The sequence below is a fragment of the Mastigoproctus giganteus genome, chromosome 12 (genome assembly GCF_048544385.1).
Source record: "Mastigoproctus giganteus isolate SK-2022 chromosome 12, ASM4854438v1, whole genome shotgun sequence".
NCBI lineage: Eukaryota > Metazoa > Arthropoda > Arachnida > Uropygi > Thelyphonidae > Mastigoproctus > Mastigoproctus giganteus.
Genome location: NC_143586.1, coordinates 78,971,561 through 78,998,725, shown reverse-complemented (window position 1 = coordinate 78,998,725; position 27,165 = coordinate 78,971,561). Strand labels below are relative to the sequence as shown.

Here is a 27,165-nt window from a genome sequence, read left to right as displayed (position 1 = left end):
CTCCTGTTACCTCTAAATGACCCATAATCACACAAATTTTGATGCACACGCGCAAGCAAACGGTGGTCCGCTACATGTCTGTCTGGGAAGCGTTCTCCATAAATTCGTTGAGCGGCTCGTCCATTGCCCTCTGCTAATCCATACACTAGGTGCATGTCTGCCAGCTCACAGTTCGTATATCAATGCATGCTGTTCGTGCAGCGACTACTGCTTGAATGAGTAAACCAGAAATTTTCACTCTCGCGAACTGATGAACAGCGCCGTGTACCGACTTACGGAGACTTTTCCGGTTATGGGTTCCTATGCGATTCACATTCCTTTAGATGTTACCTACCTCCCCTAAACGTTTGTACCAACATTTTTGATACACCCTGTATATGTCTGTACTGTAATATTGAAAGAATGCATGAAGATAAGCTTAGAGGGCCCGAATGAGTTATCGGAAAAATTAATAAATGAAGTGATTGATACACATGCAAAGAATAAGATTATTACAATACAGTACTTGCATGTTTGATTATAATTTGTATAATTTTTTTTTTTTTTGCAAATTTTAATATGTGATTTTCATATTATTAAACTGTGATTATTTGTCAGTAATGTGGTTTTTGTGAACTGATTGTTAGTATTTAGATGTTAAATAATAAATATTTCCTTTTGTTTCCTATTTTGTTTTCTCATATTCTCTTATTATAACATTCATAAATATGCATAATCTTTATATTTGTATTTATGCATATATATATATATATATATATATATATATATATATGCATAAATATAATATACAGATTTGTTTGTAACACGTATGTTGCAAATATTAAATAATAATAAAAAATATACTACATGTTCCCCCGAAGTTTACATTTTCACCCCGGTGCAAACGCTCTGGATTCAACACTTCTCCTCAGCCTAAGCGATGAGACCCTTCCTGGCCAAACGGAAGAAACGAAAATAGAAAGGTGGGTAAGGAAGACACTACAATGACCTCCATCAAAACCACATAGATAGGCCTCCAATGCATGTCTCACGAGCGGGACGCTCTTCCCCTAGACTGAAGGATTCGTGCTCTCCATCCAAGACCAAGTAATCAACACTAGAAACTATAAAAAATACATCGCCAAGGAACTCGATAATACATGCCCACGATGCCACCAGGCCTCAGAAAATATTCAGCACATCGCCGCAGGGGAGTCACCCAGACGGAGTACACTCAGACACAACCAAGTCGCCAGGATAATACATCAGAAGCTAGCGAGGAAATACCGCCAAGGAACTCGATCAAAGAACTTCTACAGTATTACAAATACGAATTCCAGAATGTATTAGAGACCCCGACCCACAAGCTGTACTGGGACCACACCATAATAACGGACAAGACGATCCCGCACAACAGACCGGACGTAACCCTCGTTGACACGAAGGAAAAAGGCCACCTACCTGATCGACATAGTGGGGTCCAACATCATCAACTTTCAGAAAACCTGCGAGGAAAAGATCAGGAAGTACACAGACCTAAGCCAGGAGGTCAAAGAGATGTGGAACAACTAACGACCGTGTAAACTGACGGCATGGTGCCAGTTACCCTACACTAGAGTCTATAGCAATAGGCCTCCCAGAGAATATCTACGAGGAACTCCAGAAAGTAGTAATCCTGAATACCTGTAAGGTAGTCAGAGTTCCTCGACTAACAGTAATAGTCGGACATCACAACCACCCTGTGCACTTGGTACCAGTACCCGTCACAGGGTGGAAACCCCCACCAGGAAGAAATAATAATAATAAATAATAAAAAGAGTAGAAATGTATGAGTATCCATAAGTACCGCTGGTTACTATTATGATTTTTTTTTGTATCACTGCAACAGATTTGTAGAAAGTATAAAAAAATAAGTAAAAAATTAATAAATCAAGCTTCCGTGGAAACAAATATTTCTTCTTCCATTATACAAGTATCACATTGTCTTTTACTATAATGAGCTATTGAAAGCACTTTGTCTGCCTATAATGAACTCAATAATTAATTCACAGGACGTATTCCTTTTTTTATGGCATGGCGGAAAACGGAAGTATGCGGGAAACAAGTCTTTCTGTGAGGCAGTGATCTCTCCAAGTGTTGGACTATCGTCTCAAGAACTAGTACTGGATTATCAGGCAAGTTTTGATATTTTAACAATTTCTCCTATTTATTTAATTATATAATACCACATAGCACGATAGACCATTTATGTCGTATTTACACCAGAATTTTCCAATATACGTCTTTGGAAAAGAAACTTAAAGCAAAATGTTTTTCTCATCGCAGATTTCCAGAATTGCTTAATGCTGTATTGTAATATAGAAATATCTTTAAGTATATCTGCTATTCAACTGTTGATTAGTGATAATTATCCACTCGCGCCTCATGATATTAATAAAAAATAAATAATAAATAAACTATAAAGCATTTAGGGCGTAAGCCTCAAGCTATGAAAAAGTCTAGACTATGTATAAGTATAGTGCGAAAGCATCAATAATACATAGCCAAATCTGAATGAACAGAATATTAGCAAAGCGGCATCGTTTAAGTTATATCTCATATTGTGAATACCTTCACAACGAGTTGCCATGATATTGCACTACTTCGAATAAGTAACGCTTCACCTGAGGAGAAGACTAATGTTACTTATTCTCAGATGGATACCACCACCCAGAGGGCACCGTTTCAGGGCTATTTGGCTCTTCTTCGGTGGGTGGGTAGGTACCCGAGTGATGCGGTGCTTTCGCACTATACTTATACATAGTCTAGCTTCCATAGCTCGAGGCTTACGCCCTAAATGCTTTATACCCTAAATACATCATACACCATCAGGCATCTCTCATATTGTGGAGTTATACTTCATAACTGTTTTGCCATCATGCATCACTTGGGTACCTACCCACTCACCGAAGAAGGGCCAAATAGCCCTGAAACGGTGCCGCCAGGGGGAGCCTGATGATGTCCGGAGTTTCCAAGAATAGGTAACAACAGCCTTCTCCACTGGGGAAGCGTTGCCTATTCGAGGAGTTTGAGTTTTTGAGTGGTGTGAGTTGAAGGAGTTATTGTCCCTTTCATTCTTCTACACCGTTTCTTTTCCTCTTCCACTCCAACTATTACTTTCCCTCTAACTTTTTGCTTTTCTAAGTCTAATAGGGACAACTGGATAGTCGAGTTATTATCCCACACAAATACAAAATAGCCCTGAAACGGCACCAGGGGGGAGCCTGATGATGTCCGGAGTTTCCAAGAATAGGTAACAACAGCCTTCTCCACTGGGGAAGCGTTGCCTATTTGAGGAGTTTATGAGTTTTTGAGTGGTGTGAGTTGAAGGAGTTACTGTCCCTTTCATTCTTCTACACCGTTTCCTTTCCTCTTCCACTCCTACTATTACATTCCCTCTACTTTTTGCTTTTCTAAGTCTAATAGGGACAAGTGGATATTCGAGTAGATATACACATACATACATAAATAGCCCTGAAACGGCACCAGGGGAGCCTGATGATGTCCGGAGTTTCCAAGAATAGGTAACAACAGTCTTCTCTACCGGGGAAGCGTTGCCTATTCGATGAGTTTTTGAGTGATGTGAGTTGAAGGAGTTACTGTCCCTTTCATTCTTCTACACCGTTTCTTTTCCTCTTCCACTCCTACTATTACTTTCCCTCTACCTTTTTGTTTTTCTAAGTCTAATAGGGACCACTGGATAGTCGAGTTATTATCCCACACAAATACAAAATAGCCCTGAAACGGCACCAGGGGGAGCCTGATGTATGTCCGGAGTTTCCAAGAATAGGTAACAACAGCCTTCTCCACTGGGGAAGCGTTGCCTATTTGAGGAGTTTTTGAGTGGTGTGAGTTGAAGGAGTTACTGTCCCTTTCATTCTTCTACACCGTTTCTTTTCTTCTTCCACTCCTACTATTACTTTCCCTCTACCTTTTTGCTTTTCTAAGTCTAATAGGGACAAGTGGATAGTCGAGTTATTATCCCACACATATACAAAATAGCCCTGAAACGGCACCAGGGGGAGCCTGATGATGTCCGGAGTTTCCAAGAATAGGTAACAACAGTCTTCCCCACTGGGGAAGCGTTGCCTATTCTAGGAATATATGCGCTTTCTGTGTGAGTTGAAGGAGTAACTGTCCCTTTCTTCCCTCTACGGCATTTCCTTCCTCTACCTCTCCTACTATCACCTTCCTACATCTTTATTGCTTTTCTTAGTCTAATAGGGATAGTATGAGGATAACCGAGAACTATTATCCCATACCATATTTCAAAACGGTGCCGTCTGGGTGGTGGTATCCATCTGAGAATAAGTAACATTAGTCTTCTCCTCAGGTGAAGCGTTACTTATTCGAAGTAGTGCAATATCATGGCAACTCGTTGTGAAGGTATTCACAATATGAGATATAACTTAAAACGATGCCGCTTTGCTAATATTCTGTTCATTCAGATTTGGCTATGTATTATTGATGCTTTCGCACTATACTTATACATAATAATAAATAAATAAAAAATACAACTGAAAAACTAAATTAAGTTTTCAGTTGACTTTTCATGCCATTAGGCATTCCGTTTGTTTCTTATCTTTTTCTTCCCTAATGTAGTCTGTACAGTATTTGAAAAAAGGAGTTGACCGTTTCATTTCATGTGAGGACTACGTGTGAAAACTTTGATTATCTTTTTATTATTATTAAGATAATAATAAAAAGATAATCATATCTTATTTCTCCCAATAAATAATTAAGGACGGACATACCCATTTTGGCTAAGCCCAACATTTAAGTGATTAAATAATATTGAACTTCTAAAAGGTGAGTATTGTACTGTATATGATCCAAATAAACAGATTCACATTTATTTATATTAGCTTCCAAAGTAAGAGAGAAAACAATTTTTCCCATCTTCATTTTTAAAAGCGAAGACTAATACTGATTGTAAACATCACAACATTATAAAATACTTGCTTATAATCCATAATAAAATTACAGGAAAAATACTGTAAATTGAAAAAGTATAGTTGAATTTTTGATAACCTCAAACTTTATTTTAGTTGTAATCCAGAGTATTTCCGATAAATAACACATAATTTTTTTCCCTCTTATTTTCCCTTTTGTAATTGAATCAAAATTCCACTGACCTCACTCGAAAAAGTTTCCCCTCTTCATTCCAAAATCGGATATTCTGGAAATACTTTAAAAAGTTTTCCCATTTAAAACACTTAAAATGTAGTATTACTGGATTTAGTGGTAACATTTTAAAATTTATTAAAATTTGTAAATCTTATTTTCGGCCTTTTTCCCAGTCTATTATGGTGCCCTTAGCGTGATGGATACACAAAGTTTATTGTTATAGCACAGTTTCTTAAGTTTTGACCGCGACCCCTTAAAATGATAAATGAATTTCTAAGACCCCCCCCCCCCATATGAATAAAATTAATGATTTCCTTTGAATTAAAGTTTGACAAGAAATAAATGTACTGCTAACTTTTAAAAAAATTAATCTACACTACACTTTAATTTTAATCTACACTCCCGCCTAAGTAAAAGTTTGGAATCACGTTTTATTTTTCTTAATTTTCAAAGTTTTTATTAAAATTGGATTAATTTGTTTACCAATTTTTATTAAAATATTTTCTGTTAAGTATAAAAATCAAAAACGTAATAATATTTAAGAAATTTCTACAACATTCAAGAATATTCCAGAAAGGTGTAGAAGGTTCCGGAATGTGATAGAACGTTCTAAATCAGGAGTCAGCAACCTTTTTTTGAGTGAAGAGCCATTGTTGATCTACTTAAAAAAAAAAAAAAAAGAAAGAAAAAAAAGAATCCGAAGAGCCGCACCTCAACTCAAGCTGGGGGGAGCAGCTTTTTAAGAAATGGAATAGAGTGGAAAGGTGTTTTATTAAAAAAAAATACTTTTGTTTTGAAATATTATTTATTAACGATTATTATTAATAAATAATCATTAATAAATATTATTTTTTAATGCTCGCGATACGCAGGAAAACTAAACTGAGAAGTGTATGCGGCTTGCACTGACACTAATGTTATATTCACGTCGCCGCCTGCCGCTCTGGTCATCTGGGCTAAAAGTTAAAGAGCCGCAATTACATGTTCAAAGAGCCGCAGGTTGCCGATCCCTGTTCTAGATGATTATATGGTATTCTAGAAAGTGGGAGTATTATTTCGATATTGTAGATGATTCTAGAGTGTTTTGAAATAAAATATTACTTGAGGAGTAAGAATTGTCGAACGCCCGTCATTCAGAAAGTGTTGGTTTCAGTTTTCTGTGTTTCGTGAAATAATAGGAACTTAGCGTTAAGAAAAGAAGTGCTATTATAACACTGTATAAGGAAAGTTATTCCATAATTAACAGTTAAGCAGTACTGAAAAAAAAAAAAAAAAAAAAACTAGGTGTTTCATTTAAAGTAGTACCAAACGACGATTCAAAAAGACCAACAGTTTAAAGGACAAACCACGATCAGGACGACCACGCGTAACAACGGAAGCACTAGATAAGACCATAACATTGATTTCTAAACGCAGTCGACAAATTACTGCACCTGAAATCTGAGCTAAGTTCAATAGGAACAGAGAATGAATAGGTCATGTAGCAGACCGAAAACCCTTATTAAAACCGAAAAATTGAAAAAAATAGTTGGCTTGTGCTAAGAGCCATCAGCATTGGACAACTGAAGATTGGATAAACGCATTGTGGACAGATGCATTCAAATTTGAAAATTTTGGATCCAAGAGTAGAGTTTGTGAGATGATCAACTGAAACAAAAATGATGCACATTGTTTGGTGGCTACATCAAGCACGGTGATGGTTCCATCATAATAGGTGTTGCTTCTGTTTTTCTGGAGTGGGTGACATATGTCATCCACTCCAGACAGTGACATTAGCATTAGTTGAGGCATATGATGCAAGAAAGCAAGCTTATACAGCATCAGCAAAAAAGAAAAAAAAAAAAAAAACACCCTTCCCATTTCACCGTTTGGTCACTCCAAATGTTTGTCTAGTTCAGCCTTAAATTTATTTAAGCTATCAACTTCCACAACAACAGATGGAAGTCTATTCCAGCAGTCATATAATTATGGTGTGGCCACCCCAATCGCCTGACTTAAACCCAATGGAACCTTTATGGGATCATCGAAACCGTCCAGTCTGCCCATCACAAAATTTATGAGAAACTTTGCTGATCGCTTGGAATAATGTTAATCAAAAAACTATAATAAAATTAATCACCTGAATGCCACGACTGTGTGATGCAGTGATAAAATCTCGTGGAGGATATTTTGATGAAAAATCAGTTATGGTTGTTAATATTAGTCATTTCAATATTTTTTGCTGTAAATTTTTTAAATGCTTAATTTTAAAAAAAAATGTTAAAATACTTCGTAATGTTTTATATATATATATATATATTGTCACACCTAATTTCCAGAAAAAATAACGGAAACTCTTGTCATACTCTGTAATTCCAAAATTTAGGCGGGAGTGTATATGCCAAATAAAACAACAATATAACATAACTTCATAAAATAATGCCAGATATTTAAAAATATCAAATATAAAACCTCAGGGGGGGAATTGCGTCCCCACTTTAAGTTGACTGCCCCAGGAGGTCGCGACACAGTTTGAGAATGCGTGCATTAAACAAAAGTACACAAAAAGTCATCGTGTAATCTAAAGCCATCTTTTATTCTGAGTACAGACACCTCCTGGAGATGTCAGAGTAAGTCTGCAACTTTGAATTCATTATCACTCATATACACGTGCAAGATGAAACACTGTTACATTAGGAAATAAAAAAGAATACCTTACCCATCGGAAAGATGACCATAAATAGGAGTCCCTACAGCATTTCCAACTATACTCAAAGTAAGGACCAGACTAGACAAGTGGGCACGATCACATACTAGGTCCCACTGAAACAGATATAATAGTACATTTAAACTCAATTAAATATATTGATTATTTTATTTATTTTTTATATTTGTTTTATTTTATTTTTAACTGATTTATGTTTCTTGATTTGTTGAAGTTAAGATAGCTTGAATTTACTTGATTGGTTGTTTTATAACACTATATAACAAAAAATTTTGTTTATATTTAATTTTTTCTTGTAAGTATTGAATTCAACAGTGTCCGTATTCTGGTAGCAATTGGAGGTTTTATGTTTTTGTGCCATTTAACCGACTAACTCTATCACGGTGTGTAAATAAGAAATAAATGAGTAATAATATATATATAATTGCTGTTAAAATTATTGTATCCCTATGTAGAGGGCTCTGGAGCGAGTTCTAAGGCTCGTACTGAAGAGAAATTTGGACAACAGGTACAATAAAGAATGCGCTCGCCGTTTATTGGAGGAAAAAAAAGTAGTTACAAAATTTGTCACTATACGGCGCTGTGGCAATACAAATCACTTGAACAGCGCGACAGTTGTTCAATGTCTCCTCCATTTTGGTCAACAACAGTTTCCATTCGAAGAACAGCATTTTCTACAGCAGAACGTAACATGTCAACGTAATAGCCAGCACATGACGTCTAATGCTGTCCTTCAGATCTGCCAGAGTTTGACATCCTTCCCGATACACCAGGTTCTTAAAAAAAACCCCACAACCAGAAGTCGCATGGGGGTGATCGGGGTGGTCAAGATGTCTGGAAACAACGGCTGATGACCCGTTCGTCTGTAAAGTGTTGCCTTAGCAATCTTTGGACACAACGGTGGAACGGCATGAATATGGTATCCTGAAGGCACCCACGTTATTGGAGCTCTGGTACTGCGAAATTTGCCAACATTTCATATATCGCTGTCCAGTGACGGAACAGGTGCGGGGACAAGTCGGTGTTACCTGTTCAAAAATATATGGCTCAATCATGAATGTGGCGGTAAATCCACACCACACTGTCACTTTTGGAGAATTCAACGGGACCTCTTGGATAACTCGAGTGTTTTCTGTTGCCCAAATACGACAGTTGTGCGTATTCACTTGTCCATTTAAGCATAAGTGGGCTTCATCACTCCAAAGGGTGTTCCATGGCCAAGTGATATCCACTGTCATTCGCGCCAGAAACTGAAGTGCGTATGTGAAACGAATATCTGCATCACCATGCTTTAGCTGTGGCATGTGCATCTTGTAAGGATGGTACCGCAACACCTGACGCATTACTAGCTTTACAGTGGAATACGGCATGTCCACTTCACGAGAAACAATTGGCACACTTGTGATATCACAATGGAGATTGACTTGATAAATCCACGACAGCCATAGCTACATCTTCAACACGAGAGGAGTCCACTCGTTTTCGACCTCTACCTGGTTGAACACCAAGATGTCCTGTCACTTCAAATTTTGCAATCATTTTGCGGACAGCACAAACAGTCATAGGTCCACGTGAGCCTTATGTGCATCTGACGCCGGAATTCTCTGATAGCTGCAGCTGCATTGTTGCTGTTCTGATAGTACAGCTTCACTAATAGCGCCTTTTCCTGCAACGTTGTTGGTATTGCTGTTGTAGTGCAGGCAAACAGCTACTGTATGATTTTGAAGAGACTGCTTTGCTTTTATACAGTACAGTACAGCTGAGTAGTGGTGCTGTGGCAATAACTTACGGTTATGCAAATAACCTAAATTATTTGCATAACCCTGGCTTGTAGCCGTGAAGGGAGTTGTATACAGCAATGTGCTTTCTGTATATAATAAAGAGTTCTTCTTCTTCTTATATATATATATATATTTTTTTTTTTTTTTTTTTTTTTGCACCCAGGCTGTTAGTTTACTGAAAATTTAACCCCTTCCAAAAACTTATTAAGAAATGAATTCAGTATTAGGCGATATTTGAAATAAATAAAATAAAAATATTTCAGAAAAATTTAAGATTCTTTTCTGCCTTAAGTGAAATCAAAGTTGCGTTGACGGATTGTAAATAGTGAAAGTAGAAGTGTGTATCTACAATTACTATTAATTCTCTGTGCTGTATTAATTCTAATTTTAACTACAAGGTTAAGGTATTTTAGTTTGTTTTTTTTTTGGAAACATAGACACGTAAATCATATAGTGTTACTAATAAACTTGCCATAATTGTAAGCGTAAAGCGACACATTTATGTGTGTCACAGAGCCTGACGACCCTAACAGTACCTAGAAGCAGATTCGGACCGTAATGTAAATTGCGTTTACATCATCAGAATATTTAATGAATTAAAAAAAAAAGTTTCATTATAAGCAGCGAGAATTAAATTTCTAGTACTGTATATAGTGTTATGCATTCTAGAAGTTAGTATGTTTCCTAATAGATATAACTGGCTTTTGGTATATCTTTAGATTACCCAGACCCAAAATAAGGTTTTTTTTATTTAAATGTTGATAGCCTAGTGAAATATTAGTGTAGATAATGAAGGTAAATTAACTGCTAGTACCCACGCTTCCAGTTTATAAGAACTGTTTTTTCACTGAATTTTTTTCCCCGTTCACTTCTATAGGTTTGTTTCTCAACAGGTGTTTGCAATAAATGTCAGCAATTCTTTCACTTTATTTTTTTTATTACCATTGCTTCTCGTTCGCAAAAACAGATAACCTTGTAAAAAATTCGTAAGTGAATTTACATATGCACCATTAATTGTATTTAATGAATTTTGTTACTCAATGTTCTATGAAGGTACAAGCGGCACCTTGTACTTAATCACTACCTTAATTATTTCTTTTGCATAATTCGTATTCCTGCACAATTTCCACTAAATGATTATCAGTTCCCGACATTTATATTCCTATTGCGACATCTGATGGAGTTTTTTTTCCCTTAGAACATTGTACGTAACGAAGTCATTTAATGTTATTTTTTTTACAAAGCTATTCGAGTTGTATTGACAGCCATCTCCGTAAGAGGTCGTGCGAGTCATTTTTTGCCTTCTGTTTCAACACAGCCAATTAGTGAAATATATCCAGTTCATTGATCATTTCATGTGGTAAAAACACATCTTTATAAAGTAATTCTAATAAACAAAAACCTCTCAGTAAAATTATTGTAATTCTACGCAGACACATTTTGTGCAATGTTTGTTTCACTTTAAATGAAGAGCAGTAATAAGACTACAAATAAGCATCAAGTAACAAATACTATAGTTGTAAATTGATTATGACTGTAACTATAACCATATTGAATTTGTGCCTCTGCGTGAATGGCCACCTTCTGGAAACATTTTATAAAAAAAAAAAAAAAAAAAAAAATAGTGACAAATGGGCCTGGAGTACTGGGGTCCATAGTTTAACAGATATTTATTTAAAGTATACCCAGTAAAATAAAATAAAATAAAATATTTCCAGAAGCTTTCGGAACTCGTGTCCCTTTCTCAACTGACAGAATTTTTAAATACATTACAAGCAAACTGTGGCACGTTACTCATTCGTCATTGTTGTAGCACGGACGTGTGCTGCCTTGCGCCAGTGATCATCCATCAATAAAACGGTTGTCTCCAGGATTGGATGTATACGCATGCCTTTCTGGCGATTTAATGCCTTAGGGTTGTTCATTATGTTTAGTGACTCTAGCCATAGGCGGTGGCGAAAGTGTCGCGCGTGGTCCACTATCTCAAAGTCGCGCTTGGGGTCAAGATCGTGGTTGGTAGCCCAAAAATGTTCTGCAAGCGCGGACTGGTCAGTTTCGGCAAGCCGGATTGCTCTGTCGTGTTCCGTGAGGCGATCCTGGAGACGTCTCGATGTCTCACCTACGTAGCAACTGTTACAGGCCTTACAGGTGATACGGTACACTACATTGCTGCGTAAGACAGGTGTGACAGGGGTCTTCACACTGGAGACAAGTGAACGTAGGTTCCTACCTGGTAATTGTACACATTTTATGTTGTAACTTCTCAGGATCTTCGAGATACGTCCTGACACTCCTGGATAATACGGAATGTAGGCGGATGATATGCCGACTTGCTTCGGAGGTCTTGGGTTGGAAGTAAGTTCTTGTGCCTGTAACAAGCATCTGTTTAGTACATGGGATGGATAACCGCATCTGGTTAAGTCCGCCTTCACACGGGAGATCTCGTTACGTCTAATTGTGTCGGTGCTGGAATGGCTCCAGGCCCTGGAGAACAGGGTGCGGGCAGTGCTACTGAGATGGCTTGGAGCGTGGCCGGACCCGTAGTTGGTGAATTGACCGCACCACATGGGTTTGCGGTATACTGAGGTCTCTAGATGTGGGCCTACGCGATGCACTAGCACGTCCAGAAACGGGAGCGAACCGTCCACCTCTGATTCTACGGTAAACTTGATGAAATTGGATAGAGAGTTGAGGTATTCTAGTAGTACCGTTTCAGAACCACGTGGTATTATGGTAAAAATATCGTCGACATATCTACACCACGTTGTAATAGGTGTAGGTGGGTTCTGGTGTATCTGCTTCTCCAGATCTTCCATGGCGATGTTAGCTACTACGGAACTGACAGGGGCACCCATAGCAGTGCCATGTACTTGTTTGTAGAGTGAGTCTTCAAAGGTGAAGATGCTGCTAGAGAGGCATAGGTTGAGGGCGGTACAGATGTCATCAGTGGATAGTGACGTCCTGGATTGGAGGCTTAAGTCGCTCTCAAGGAGCCTTCTGGCGCAGTGCACGGCCTGAGAGCGACTTAAGCCTCCAATCCAGGACGTCACTATCCACTGATGACATCTGTACCGCCCTCAACCTATGCCTCTCTAGCAGCATCTTCACCTTTGAAGACTCACTCTACAAACAAGTACATGGCACTGCTATGGGTGCCCCTGTCAGTTCCGTAGTAGCTAACATCGCCATGGAAGATCTGGAGAAGCAGATACACCAGAACCCACCTACACCTATTACAACGTGGTGTAGATATGTCGACGATATTTTTACCATAATACCACGTGGTTCTGAAACGGTACTACTAGAATACCTCAACTCTCTATCCAATTTCATCAAGTTTACCGTAGAATCAGAGGTGGACGGTTCGCTCCCGTTTCTGGACGTGCTAGTGCATCGCGTAGGCCCACATCTAGAGACCTCAGTATACCGCAAACCCATGTGGTGCGGTCAATTCACCAACTACGGGTCCGGCCACGCTCCAAGCCATCTCAGTAGCACTGCCCGCACCCTGTTCTCCAGGGCCTGGAGCCATTCCAGCACCGACACAATTAGACGTAACGAGATCTCCCGTGTGAAGGCGGACTTAACCAGATGCGGTTATCCATCCCATGTACTAAACAGATGCTTGTTACAGGCACAAGAACTTACTTCCAACCCAAGACCTCCGAAGCAAGTCGGCATATCATCCGCCTACATTCCGTATTATCCAGGAGTGTCAGGACGTATCTCGAAGATCCTGAGAAGTTACAACATAAAATGTGTACAATTACCAGGTAGGAACCTACGTTCACTTGTCTCCAGTGTGAAGACCCCTGTCACACCTGTCTTACGCAGCAATGTAGTGTACCGTATCACCTGTAAGGCCTGTAACAGTTGCTACGTAGGTGAGACATCGAGACGTCTCCAGGATCGCCTCACGGAACACGACAGAGCAATCCGGCTTGCCGAAACTGACCAGTCCGCGCTTGCAGAACATTTTTGGGCTACCAACCACGATCTTGACCCCAAGCGCGACTTTGAGATAGTGGACCACGCGCGACACTTTCGCCACCGCCTATGGCTAGAGTCACTAAACATAATGAACAACCCTAAGGCATTAAATCGCCAGAAAGGCATGCGTATACATCCAATCCTGGAGACAACCGTTTTATTGATGGATGATCACTGGCGCAAGGCAGCACACGTCCGTGCTACAACAATGACGAATGAGTAACGTGCCACAGTTTGCTTGTAATGTATTTAAAAATTCTGTCAGTTGAGAAAGGGACACGAGTTCCGAAAGCTTCTGGAAATATTTTATTTTATTTTATTTTACTGGGTATACTTTAAATAAATATCTGTTAAAAAAAAAAAATTAAGAATTTTTGTAATTCAGGGTGGTCCATGTGTCAGTTTACTGACACATGGTGGTCCATGTGTCAGTTTACTGACACATGGACCACCATGTCATTGGACCACCATATTATTTCTTAGTTTACTGAGAAATAATATGCAAAATTTAAATCTTGAATCAATTTCTTTCTTTATTAGTATTAATCTAATATTAAAAATAGCAAAAGCTTTTTTTTTTTTTTTAAGTAACTGATATCCTGACTCCACTCGCAAGATTGCTCCACTGGAAAGAATAGATAAATACAGACGACGGACAGACAGAGAAAGACATGCGTATTAAATATAATTAAGATATCTATGATAATAAAGAAAGCCCTTGTTTTTTTTTTTTTATTTTATTTTACACAAGTAAGACACTAACTAGTAACCATAAGGATATAATTAACATTGTCAGTTTTGTTAATATTTTATTCATATGATGTTATTTATGACATCTAAATAAAAATTCAAACTGTTTTCAGTAATTTAATTCACGTATTGTATCTCTTCTGTAAACGGACATATGGCCCACCCTGTATTATAAAAAAATATAGACCACATGTCAGTTCACTGAGAATTAATTTGACTGAGAATTAATATTAATTTGTACAATTTAAATCTCGAAGTCAATTTCATGCTGGTATTGCTTTATTAATATTCATATTTTATTTATGTTACTTATGACATTTAAATGAATTATTTAAAATATTTTCAGTAATTTTCTTCTCGACAAACTGATATAAGAACCATCTTGTATAAAAATATAATGTATTTCTCTGTTAATTTCAGTAAACTTAAATGTAACAAAATAATAGGAAAATCACAGCAAACTTATACACAATCACAGTAAATTAAAAATGAAAATAGTGCACATTTTACTCGTAACTGTCCCGAGTTAGGCCGACTATATGATGAAGAGCATGAGGATCAATCCTTGGCTGATCTAGCAGAGTTAATCCTAAACTTATTCCTTTAATTAATTAAATCATTGAAGAAGGACATTAGGAAAGAATATTTCAAGGCAAATAAAGAATATATAAATGTTTTTTTTAGCTTTATTTTGCTTAAGATTTCTTATTAATATTCGAATTTCAAATATTTCTAAATACAGAATGCGCAGAATATTTTTTCTAGTTCTTCAAAGAATGTATAAAACGCTTATCCGTGTAAGATAGAAATAACAAATAGTTTAAAGTTCATACATATATAAGTAAGCCGAGGCCTGTTTCACCCCTTCTTAAAAAGTGCTCTGTCATATCTGAGAGATTGTGACTGCACATGTATGAATATGCTTTCATCCGAGAGTTCCGTTGAAAACAAAATCCGTAAAAAATATTCGAAAGTAAAGGGACCATCAGCAGTAGCACATTAAAGAAGCATGATATTTTGATAACAACAAACAGAATATATGTTCTAAAATTAATGGTTTCTGTTCGGATCTGCAAATAATGAATAGGCCGCATATTCTCAAGTTTCACATTAGGCTTAAAAAAGTAAACAACATTTTGTATGCCTATATGATTTCTGAGTGTGCTATCACCCGCTCTGTTGGGATCGCGCAAGTATTCTATTAAATTTTGGTTGGTTTTAATTATGAGTCGAGGTTTCACCTGTTGTAATGATTAGCTATTCCAAGTTGGCGAGCCGACTGTTAATTATATAAGCTGCCAAGTTGTAATATCAAAGGATGTGTTGATATAAGACGATGGTGGGACCGCATTTAGAACATTGTGTCCATATCTAGAAGCCACACCTGAAGAATGACATGGCGCTTCTAGAAAGGGTTCAAAGAAGGGCAATATTGGCGAGGGATCTAATCAATGTTTATATGAAGAATGGCTTAGAAGGTTCTGACTGCAAAGTTTAGCAACCAGATCTCTCAGGAGGCACCTGACTGGTGTGTATATATATATATATATATATATATATATTAGGGCCCCATGAAGCGGATCAGTTAAGTGAGTAGTGTATTAAGTGCCAAAGCAAATAAAGCTATGAGGTGTCATATTATATCTGAAACCGCGTGTGCTTTTCGTTCGGTCTGCTGTTTTCAAGACGAATAAACCAATTTCCGGCAAGAAAAAAAAAAGAAAAACACACACACACACACAAACAAACATGAATCCCTTGCCTGAGATCAGCTAACTCAGCTATGTTGTAATAAAAAAAATAATAATAAAAAAATGGCCCATAAAAATTCTTCCTGTTATTTACGGGATTCAAACGCAGGCATTTCTCACTCAGCGTGAGAGGACGGTGTTATAACCACTGGCCACCTCCGTTCTTTTTCCTGTTCCCTAGCCCTTGCAGGTTACACAGGGATTATAATCACCTTCCTCTCACACCGAGTGAAAAAAGCCTGACTTTGAATCCCATCAATGATGCGAGGAATGTTTGTGGGTCTTTTTCACAACATGGCTGATTTGGTCTGTTTCTGACTACGGCAGCATAGTTTTTAGTTTTTTCTCCCAGAAACTCGCGGTTTTCGTCCAGCAAACCAACTACAGAATGCACGCAATTGACAGACTTATATAGAGCACAATGTGGCAGAAGTTGCTGATGCGCCTAAGACCTTACAACAACAGCATATTACAACGTAGCTGAGTTAATCGGCTTCAGGCGACGATAGCATGGTTTTTCCTCCCAGAAACTCAGGTTTTTCATCCGCAGAACACAAACACGCAATTAACATTTCAATATCCTTATATACAGTGTGCATGTTAAAATAAAAAGAAAATATACTCGGTATCATCACCAGTGTTCTGCTGAGGGAAGTTCAAGCCTAGAACTTAACAGAACAAAACTTCTCCATATCTTATATTTATTCATACAACTCGACCACAAACCACTTATCCATATCTCCCGATATCCAAAATATTTCTCATTTCGCCTATAATATTTTTCCTCACACTCTCTCTCTGAGCCTCTTCCCGTCAACTTTTCCTTCCATCAGATCCTTCGCCGATCCTTCACCTTGCAACGCATGTCTAGGCCTGATCTCTTTCGCATTCTGATTATATTTCAGGCAGACATCTGTTCTACTTACCCACCCTTCTCAAAACCTTATTTCTCACTTTATTGACCCATCTTATTTTTTCTGTCCTCGTTTAATATCTTTCATTCCCAATTTGCACGTCTCTGTTCCATAAAGTCCACGCTCCATGTTAAACATCTTACCAATCTTTTTCTTAAACCAATTTCCACATAATATTCTTCTTCACTTCTCAAAAGCTTTTTACCCATTTCTAATTTTATTCTTATTCCTCTGTTGCTCTTGGCTTCTTCCACCATTAGGCTTCTCAAATACCAATGCTCGCTAACGTTCTACTCGCTCTCCCTCCCTCCCTATTCCAATAATTAGTCAACGAGTTTCACGGCCCACTCTCGTAAACTTTGTTTTTTTGGTACTTATTCTCATTGAAAACCTGCCACAACCTTCCTTTAGTCTATTAACCAATATCTGTAATCATCCTTCAGAATCTGCGAGAAATACCATTTTATCTGTAAATTTAGCACTCTCAATATCATATCAACCTCAATAGCATTCATATTTCCTTTATCAAATGAATTAGCCATTTTTTATACATATGTATTGATTAAAGTCGGGAACAGCCAACACCCGTGTCACACCTCTTCCTATGTGTGCACTAGCACTGTCACCTTTCCTAACTAATACTTTTTTATTTCTCGAATACAATCTACTAATCATTCTTTTGTCCTTCCAATACATTCCTCTCCTTTACAATACAGGGTGATTCACTACCAGTGCGACAAACTTGCAGGAGATGTAGGGGGCACAAAGACGAATCGGAATCACATAGCATTGCAGGGTCCGAAATGCCTTCGTCATGCGGTAGAGGACGTTGAACGGGAGGTCGCGTGAACAGCGATCCCGCTGGAAATCAACATTTGCGAACCGGTTCCCGAGGCAGTAGGATGGACGAGTATTCAAACGTTGAACTGGCCGACATGCACCTCGCATATGGAGCTGCGGACTATAACGGGTGCGCCGCTCTGCGCTTATACCAGGAACGTTTCCCGCACAAGCGTGCTCCTCATCATACGATTTTCGCACGTGTGCACAGAAGGTTACGTGAGACTGGTTGTTTCGCGAGAGGTACCATGAATCGAGAGCGAACGACGAGGACGCCAGACAATGAGGAGAATGTCCTACGTCTTGCAGAAGGCAGTACGAGTATTCGAGCGATAGGCCAACGATTGGGTATTTCCCAATCCACTGTATGGAGGATACTGTCAACAAACCAAATGAGTTCATACCATCTGCAACGCGTCCAATCATTGGAGCCTGCGGATTATCCACTCCGGAGGACTTTTGCTACTTGGTTTCTTCAACAGAAACGGTTCGCAAATGCTGACTTCCAGCGGGATCGCTGTTCACACGCTGTTCAACGTCCTCTACCACATGACGAAGGCATTTCGGACCCTGCAATGCTATGTGATTCCAATTAGCCTTTGTGCCCCCTACACCTCCTGCAAGTTTGTCGCACTGGTAGTGAATCACCCTGTATATTCATTAATTTAACCCGGTCGGTTCCATCAAAAGCCTTCTCTAAACTTATAAAACATATACGTACACTTTTTTTCACTTCGGGAAGTTTTTATATCAACATTCTCATCACACGTATAGCATCCTTTGTTCCTCTCTCCCTCCTAAAACCAAACTGTCCTTCCCCGTTTTCCTTCATTCTCCTAATCATATTCAATATTCTTAACATCATCTTTGCCCCTTGCAGTACCAAAATTAAAAGCTTTACATTTCACCACATGGCTTTTCTTTTCCGTGGGTATCATTACCTGTAACCTTAAAATTTCTAGCCATCCTCCTTGCACATAAAAAAAAGGTAAAGTGCAGCCATTATTAACCCACTGCAGGATGGAAGCCTCCTCAACCATAATCTGCCACGATGGTCCAGTGCGGGTTGGCAGATAGACCGTATTCAGCAGTCAGGGGTTTGAATCCCTGACTGCCCCCTCTACTCAAAGAGCGTGTGTTACTGCACTCCCGCTCCTGACCACTCGGCTACGGAGGTACCTTTGCACATACATTAACCCAGCTTCCTGTAGTTACCATATAAACTCCATTGCTGTTCCGTCGATACCTACTGCTTTGACGTCCATTTCCTGTAACGTCGCAGTTACTTCTTTATTATGATTTGTCCAACGCTGTCTTGATTCGTTATTCCTACATAATCGGAATCATCTTTTTCCTGCCGCTCGTTGGATCCTTATATATTCCATCCATTACCCAGTTCTTTTCTCATTTGCAAGAAAAGTTGAACACCACTGTTTTATGATATCCGTTATAGCTGTTTCTTCCAAACAGCTGTTTGGAAGAAAAGTAACGCCGAGAGCAAAAGAGAAAATCAAGTTTTTTAGATGCAGAGGAAGCAATATTTGTAATGTGCTTGTGCCAAGAAAGATTAGAAGTCAGGGTAATCCCCAAAAGAGATATATCATTTTGCCTAGAAATCGGAGTGTCACCAAAGATAAGCATAGGAGAAGAATCCTTTTTGCGAAATATAAGACAAGACTGAGTTTTAGAAGGATTGAAATCAACTAAGTTGTCTTTGCCCCACTGGAGAATTACCTGGAGATCGGCATTTAAGGAATTGGTAGCGGATATTCGAGAAGTTGAAGCTGATTGAGCAGGGAAGGTTTTTCAAAATGGAAAGTGGAATGCAATGTGCTATCATCGGCAAAACTATGGTTAGGATTTCCAGTCAATGGAAGAAGATCATTAATATACAAGAGGAAAAGAGTGGAGGAAAGAACTGAACCTTGGGGGACACCAGCATTAGTGGAGCAGTTAGAAGACAGAGTTAGAACCCATCTACCATCATACAAAAAACAGTTGGCAAACCATAAGATGGAAGCTTGTTTAAAAGACCTTTATGCCAAACACGATCGAAAGCCTTTGAGATGTCAAGAGCAACTGCTTGTGTTTCACCAAACTTTTCCATTGAATTTGTCCATAAATGGGTAACATAAGCCGGAATATCACCAGTGGATTGACACTGACGGAATCCGTACTGGCGATCGTTGATCAGACAGAAGGTTTCTACGTAGTTTAACAGTTGGCGGTTAATTGATTTCTCCATTACTTTAGAAAGTGTAGAAGTAATTGCAATGGGACGATAATTGGATGGGAGGAATTTGTCACCCTTTTTAGGAACTGGCTGGATATGAGCAAATTTACAAGCAGAAGGAAAAACACATTTGGAATAAGAAAGTGAATAAAGGCGGCAAAGAACATGAGTAAGTTCAGGAGCACAGGTTTTGAGAACAAGTGGAGAAATACCATCACGACCTGGAGCTTTCTTAGCATCGAGAATCGTCAAAGTCCTTCTGACATCCTTTTGATGGAAGACCACAGGAGGCATTGAATGGAGCGTGTTGGGAATGGTGGGAGGTGTTTTACCAAGGTCATTAATACATGAGTTGGAAGAAAAATGGGATGCTAGCAGGTCAATCCTTGGCTGAAGCGACAACAGAACCATCTGGTTTTGACAGAGGTGGGCAAAAGTTGCGGCCAATATCTTTGGCAAGAGACCAGAATGCTCGGCTACCATTAGGACAAGAAGCAAGTTTTCTACTCTTAACCTGTTCAAAATCTAGTTTGGACTGATTAATGACTGCTTTACAATTGTTGCGAGATTTGGTGTAGGCAGAAAATGAAACTGAAGAATTGGAAACAAGCCAATTACGATATGCAACGTTAGTTCTTCTCTTGAACAGCCTTAGCACATTTATTGGGAAACCAAGGTTTTGATAAAGGACGAGATTTCAAAGTGGTGTGTGGAATAAAGGATTCCATTCCTACAAGAATAATTTCACTGACACGATCTGAGCAAACGTTGACATCAGAAGTTTTGAAGCAGTAATCCGACCAAGGAATTGAAATCTCGCCGGTCATCCCATTTTGTGGCATTCTTGTAATGCCAAACAATACGAGGTTGGGAATAACCATGAGGTAAAGTCTCCATTGGAGAAGAGACAATCACCAAGTTGTGATCTGAGGTACATAAAGGACCACTCACTTCAACCGTGTACTTAGAAGGGTTGTTTGTGAGAAAAAGATCAAGCGTGTTGGCTGTATGGTTGGGATTGTCCGGTATTCTTGTAGGTAAATGAATAATCTGTGCAAGGTCATTAGAAATTGCAAAAGCCTCAGCGTCTCGACCAGCTAGGTCGGTGTGACTAGAAAACGGAAGCCAGCTGGAGTTGTGAACATTAAAATCACCAAGGAAAATACCTCACTGTTAGGAAAGTTGGACTGGAGAAAGTCAAGTTGCAAAGAGAGAAAGTCAAAGAGCTCCAAGTGATTAGTGGAGTTGGGAGAACGGTGGAGACAATAATTCTTAATTTACAGCCCAGAAGTTAAGAATTAAAATTCTTAATTTACAGGGCATCTTTTAAAAATAATTCACCAAAACCAACCAATCCTACTGCCTAACCCTGTACATTAAAAACAAGTTCTGGTGATGCAATTAATTTGAATTATTTTATTTCTGGTCATGAAGACAAATATTTTTTTCACTCAAAGTGAGTGAATGAACATTGAAAATTGATGTTCTATTTACTTCTCATTGCACATATTGTTATTACAATACTTACTTGCGCAGGTATACAAAATAAAACTGTAATTTTTTTTTAAATATGCACAGGAGATAAAAATGAAATTAAAAGCAGTAAATTATATCTGAATAAAATGTAGGAATCATGTACTAGTTCTCTAAATATGGATTGAGAGGGGATATTTGTTCCCCCCCCCCGCACCGAAGCAACATCACTCTGGTGCATCTAAAGAATGCAACAGGGTGATGGTGCATTCTTCAGATTCGGGACTGTTGAATAGAACTATACATATGCAGGCTGAACATTGTATTTTCAAACTCCAATACAAAATGATATTCTCTTTAAATAAAAACCAAATACAAACTAAATTTGGATAATTTATGGTTTGTATATGAAATAAATCATCATATTCTAAATGGTTCCAGTATAGCTATATCTTCGGAAACTTCCTACTAAAAGTGTCCAGCTTATAAAAAAAAATAATTAATAAATAATAATAAAAACAGTAATAGTCGATGAAGTTAAATGTGAATGAAATACTGACCTGAGATACAACAGTCTCTCCGTGAGTGGACAAATCATATACCCAGCCATCAGGACATCTTTGAGTCTTTGCAGAAGTTCGCAGTTCCCTGATGACCCCCGTCCAGTTTGCTGAGCTCCGATTGCCAGACAGGATTTCGGTATAGTTCACAGCAAACATTTCGCATTGATTAAGACCAAACTCAGTTTGTGGTCGAACTATTTGCTTTTGGAGTTCAAATGACAGGTTCGAAGTCATGACCTGTGGAACACGGCACCAGTGGTCAGGCTCCGAAACCATGAAAAGGTTATTCATCGTGAGTAAGGGCAGGATGAAACTAACAGGGATAAGGAACAGGATCATCATCAGCTTCTGGTACCTGCCATAACCGCCCACATCCTCGATCACAGCTTCGAAATCCATGGCAATTCGATTCGTTTCTCGCGCGGTTCTGTGTTATATATAAACTTCGCATAAGTCACGTGACCACCGCTTTTACTCCGCCAGTGAGCAGAAAAAGGATAGTCAAAGGCATGACGATTCGCCTTGTTTGCGGACAAGTTCTTAATTCGTACATTCTTTATAGCAGTTCATTAGTAAAAAAAATTGTGCAAGAATAATGAGTGAAGGTGACGGTGATAAAAAGTGCACCGTTCCGTTTCTGGGGATAATAAGGGGGAAAGGATGTGCTTGATAGGCGGAGCATTAAAAATACAGGTACTTCGGAAACACAGTACTGCTAAGTAAGGGTATCAGGTACACAGCGAAACTGGTGCCATCTGGGACATTCACCTACATAACTCGTAACGGCATCGTCTTATTACACGGCAGATGTAACCATTTAGCAGCGAGAAGCCGTTGTGACGAAATTCACTTTTCATACATACTTTCTCTCTCTCTCTCTGAACGTTGGCCTTTGGAAGCAGGTAATGAGGCCGAGGTGAAGCATATGAATACCTGAAAGAAATGTTTACAAAGTGTTTACTGTGACCAGTGCTATTATCCGAGTAAGTCTGTAAGGAGTTTTGCAACTCCATTCTTTTATTAAGAGAGCGAAAAAAATGAAGTACAAAGAACTCAAACAACGCGTGACCTGAAGAAAACGAAGAACCGTCACTCTTTATCTGACCTTGCATACCACTAATTCCACGATCACAGTGTACTGGACACAGGGTTAGGTGCTATCGATTCTTGCCGCAGTATTATTAGTTTCATAACTTGATAATTCTCTCTCTGTCACACACACTCTTTCACTCTCTCTCTCTCTCTCTCTCTCTCTCTCTCTCTCTCTCTCTCTCTATTCCTTTCCCTCTGTCTTACACTGTTTTTTGTTCCCCCATTTCGTCTCTCCTTCATTCTTCTCCCCTCTCTCTTTTTTGTCTGCTTTTTCTTCTCCTCCATTCCCTACATTTCATTTTCTCTCCTCTCATACAGTCGACTCCACTATTTCTAAGAAAGGAGTGTTCCTTTTATTGAAGAGATCAATTTTCTTAGTGATATGGGTCGAAATCACAACATGTCGCTGTAATTTCGACCTGTGTCGTGCGTATCCACGACTCAACTGTTTTCTTATCACGAATGAGCATAAAGTTGGTGTTGTGAAACTAGTGAGAACAATAGCCTGCAAAGTAAGCGTTAACCAATGAACTACTCCCATTACTCTTGAGAAATACAGCCGCACCTGAATCCGCAGTTTCGCTACGTCCATAGACCTCCTGTTACGTATTCAATTTGATAATTTAGTTGTCCTATTTAGAAACCAATTGTGTACCGACGGAAGAATAAAAATTATTTTTTATTTAAATATTGAAGTATAAATTTCTCCTTGAAAGGGCAGCAATATTCTAGGTGTTACAAGTTTTTGTTTGTGATTAGTAGACATTGGATTACTAGACATAACACTAACAATATGTACCAAAACACTACTATATGCAGTAACAATTGTACAATTTATTGCCAGTTTCTCACAATTAACTGAATTACAATTTCATTGTATTCTGCATTTAACGGTAACAAAATGAACAGTTTCATTAATGATAATATTACAACTCACAAATGAAATAATTTTTAGACAGTTTGGATGATTTTGGCCGATTTTTGTTTATCGCCCAAAATCATTTTAAAGGCAGGACGACTTTCATATTTTTTACCTTAAAATGTGAAATCCAAAGCTCTTTCTTAAAACGTTATCAAATTTGTTTCTTCTTTTTTTTTTTTTTTTCTTGTTTCCAGGGGTAGTTGAAATTTCAAACTGAACTTGATTAATTGCATTGCTCCAAGAAAGTCCTCACGCTTCAACTTCCGTAACAGAATCAGTTAGCCAAACAAAATGAACTCGATGAACAGCAAATGTTTTCTAACCAAAAATCGGCAAGAATTGCCTTAGCAGTGCCAATAATTACGGGATCCGGAAAAGTGGCCCCTCGCATTTCGCCCCCAACACATTTCGCCTCCTGTAGATATTGAGTAGGCTACAGAAATGTAAATGATACACCTAATTTTTTAATAATTCTAATATATTTTGTTTTAATAGAATAAATCCACATTATTATTGTTGTTTAAAACTCGAAGTTGTATGCAATGCCTCTAAGGTAATCAATCACATTACGATTTTGAAAATCTTGGACTATTCTTTTGATTCTAGCAGAAATTGCAGCATACTTCTTGTTTCTTTGATTGCCTGAATTACCGGCAATTAGTTGTGTAATTTCGAAATTGTGTAGCCCTTGTTGTTTCTTTAAAGAATCAATGAATCGGTAAATATTTGGGAATAAAGTAGCACAAGTTCCTGAAATCCCCTGCGCCACCCCTCCACGCCGTTGTTGGTACGTTGCTGATCATTCAGTGTTCGTGTGTAAACATTCCACAATTCGATGGCAAAAATGGGTAATTGCCGGCCTCTCCGCTGTCTTCTTCCAATATATGTATCTTCAAAGTAGTTTGCAATCACCATAGCTTCAATGGGGAAGTCATCAGCTTCAACTAAATCTTCAAATACTTAAATAACGTTAGCAGGAGGAATAAATGCCAATGCCGGAATCATTCGGATCCAACGAGCAAATTCACGGTCTTGTTCGTATCGGGCTTTTAAACCTTCATTCTGTACCTTTCGCCAAACGCTTTGGGAAAGAAAAAAAACAACCGGTGTTTACAAATACCAACAAGGAAATTCTTGTTGGAAGGCTTGCATGGCACTTTGTTCGAAATCTGTAATAAGTCGCTGGGGTTGGAGACCCGGTTGTAGATTTTTAACTTCTTGAAGCAACTTGACGTATGTGTCACGAATTTTGCTTGGCAGAAGCGCGTAGACCACTGGAATAACTGCATTGAAATCACATGAATCACATGTATAAAGCTGCTGGAAATGCGTGGGTACTATGCTAAAAGTTCCATCAGAAAACCACTCCTGGCTACGTACCAATAACTGAAGATTGTTACTAGTGGTAAAAATAAGCATGCGACCCGGGAGCAGTTCGTCCTGAGAATCATACATCAAGAACTGTTGTAAATTGCCATCTATGATAATTTATTGATAATTTTGTGGAATTACTAGGTTCTGGAGATTGCTCGGTAAAGCAGGAGTACCATTGTTGCATTGAACATGACGAATGGTTCGTTTAAGTGAATCCTTTTTAGGAAGTAATGCCGTGACATTGGCATGAGCCTCTGCAATTACTGATGCAACAGTTTGCTGTGGCTGTTCGTTCGTGGTTGTTGCATGTTGCCATATTTGACCAATCAATTGTAATGCTTCCGACCTTGCAGCTTGAGCTGCATGGATATGTTTAGTTACGACTTTCACAACTGGGCCTTCCAAACCCTCTGTCGAAACACGCCCTTTGCAGGTGGAACATTTTTCACAAACCCAGATTCCATGTTGTTCATCTACAGTTTCTTTGAAAACACGTAAAAGTGGTTGTCATCATCTACCAATTTTCTTTTGCCTTTTATTGACGGAACACTTTTTTGCCATTGTACACACACGATGCACCGCCGATAATGAGGCGGCGAAAACAGCAAACGCGCGCTGTCCACTGCGCCAGGAAATGCAAGGAGAGCCAGATGCAGGAATTTTTATTGTTTGAATTTAGACAAATCAGAACAAGATCACTTGTTACTGAAAAGACTCCTATAAGATTAGTCACTGTTCCCTCCCCGCCTCCCCATGTCCGTCACTAACCACGTGACTATCGCCCTCGTGGTTGGGTATGTATTCTTTCCATTGTGAAAGGATTAACAGTTCCAGTTAATCCTTTCACAATGGAAAGAGAACCCTGAAGACATACAAAAGGTGAGAAATTAGTTTAAAGGCTACGTGACAATTTGTACACGAATGTAATTTTGAAAATTTGTTCGGAAAAGTTAGAGTTATCGGAAGTTCAGTTCGAGTAATCGAGAGAGTTTAACATTGAATCTCCACTAAAGGGACTGGGACTTCAATAAAAATTCGAGTTATCGAGAATTGACTGTATTTACATTTTTGTAACCTACTCATTATCTACTGGGAGCGAGATGTGGGGGGCGAAATGCGAGGGGCCACTTTTCCGTAAAGCAATAATTACAGTATCTAAAACATTGCACGTCAACATGTTCGTTACCTTGTCAAAATAGACTCACATGGAAGAGGAAGGCCAGGTTACGTATCTCTGTAAATAGCTATGCATATAGGGGCTTTTACTAAGATCTTTTTATACATTGCGGAAACAGTTCTCCCAAATTGGAATGTATGGAAAATTAAAAATGTGTCTAAGCAGGCTTTTCGCCATGGGTCGATTCTCAACCTGACTATAATAACTATAACTGCTCAGAATCATTCACAATTCTTGCATGGTGGAGTAATCCACGTTTTCGATAACTTTACACGCTAGTAAATGTGGCGAGAAGTTCTACATCTAATTTCCTACATAAAATTCACAATATATATAATACTCGAGAATATATAATATATAATCCTTCCATTTCATCGTCAGACGCAGCCTTATACAGTATATTCACGAATTTCGGAATAATGTCATAATAAGAAATGTGAACATAATTCTTGTCCA

The 27,165-nt window shown here is 38.6% G+C and overlaps 1 protein-coding gene across 1 annotated transcript in view; it reads right to left on the bottom strand.

The window, feature by feature from the left end:
• LOC150077213 (carcinine transporter-like) overlaps nucleotides 1–22,543 on the bottom strand; it is a 43,469-nt gene extending 20,926 nt beyond the window's left edge. Inside the window, exons 1-2 of the mRNA XM_090385816.1 lie at nucleotides 22,142–22,543; nucleotides 7,844–7,947 (exon numbers count right to left, since the gene is read on the bottom strand). Of these exons, the coding sequence (XP_090241942.1) occupies nucleotides 7,844–7,947; nucleotides 22,142–22,543 (506 nt within the window). The remainder of the gene's footprint in view (nucleotides 1–7,843; nucleotides 7,948–22,141) is intronic.
• Between the last annotated feature and the right edge of the window lie 4,622 nt (nucleotides 22,544–27,165).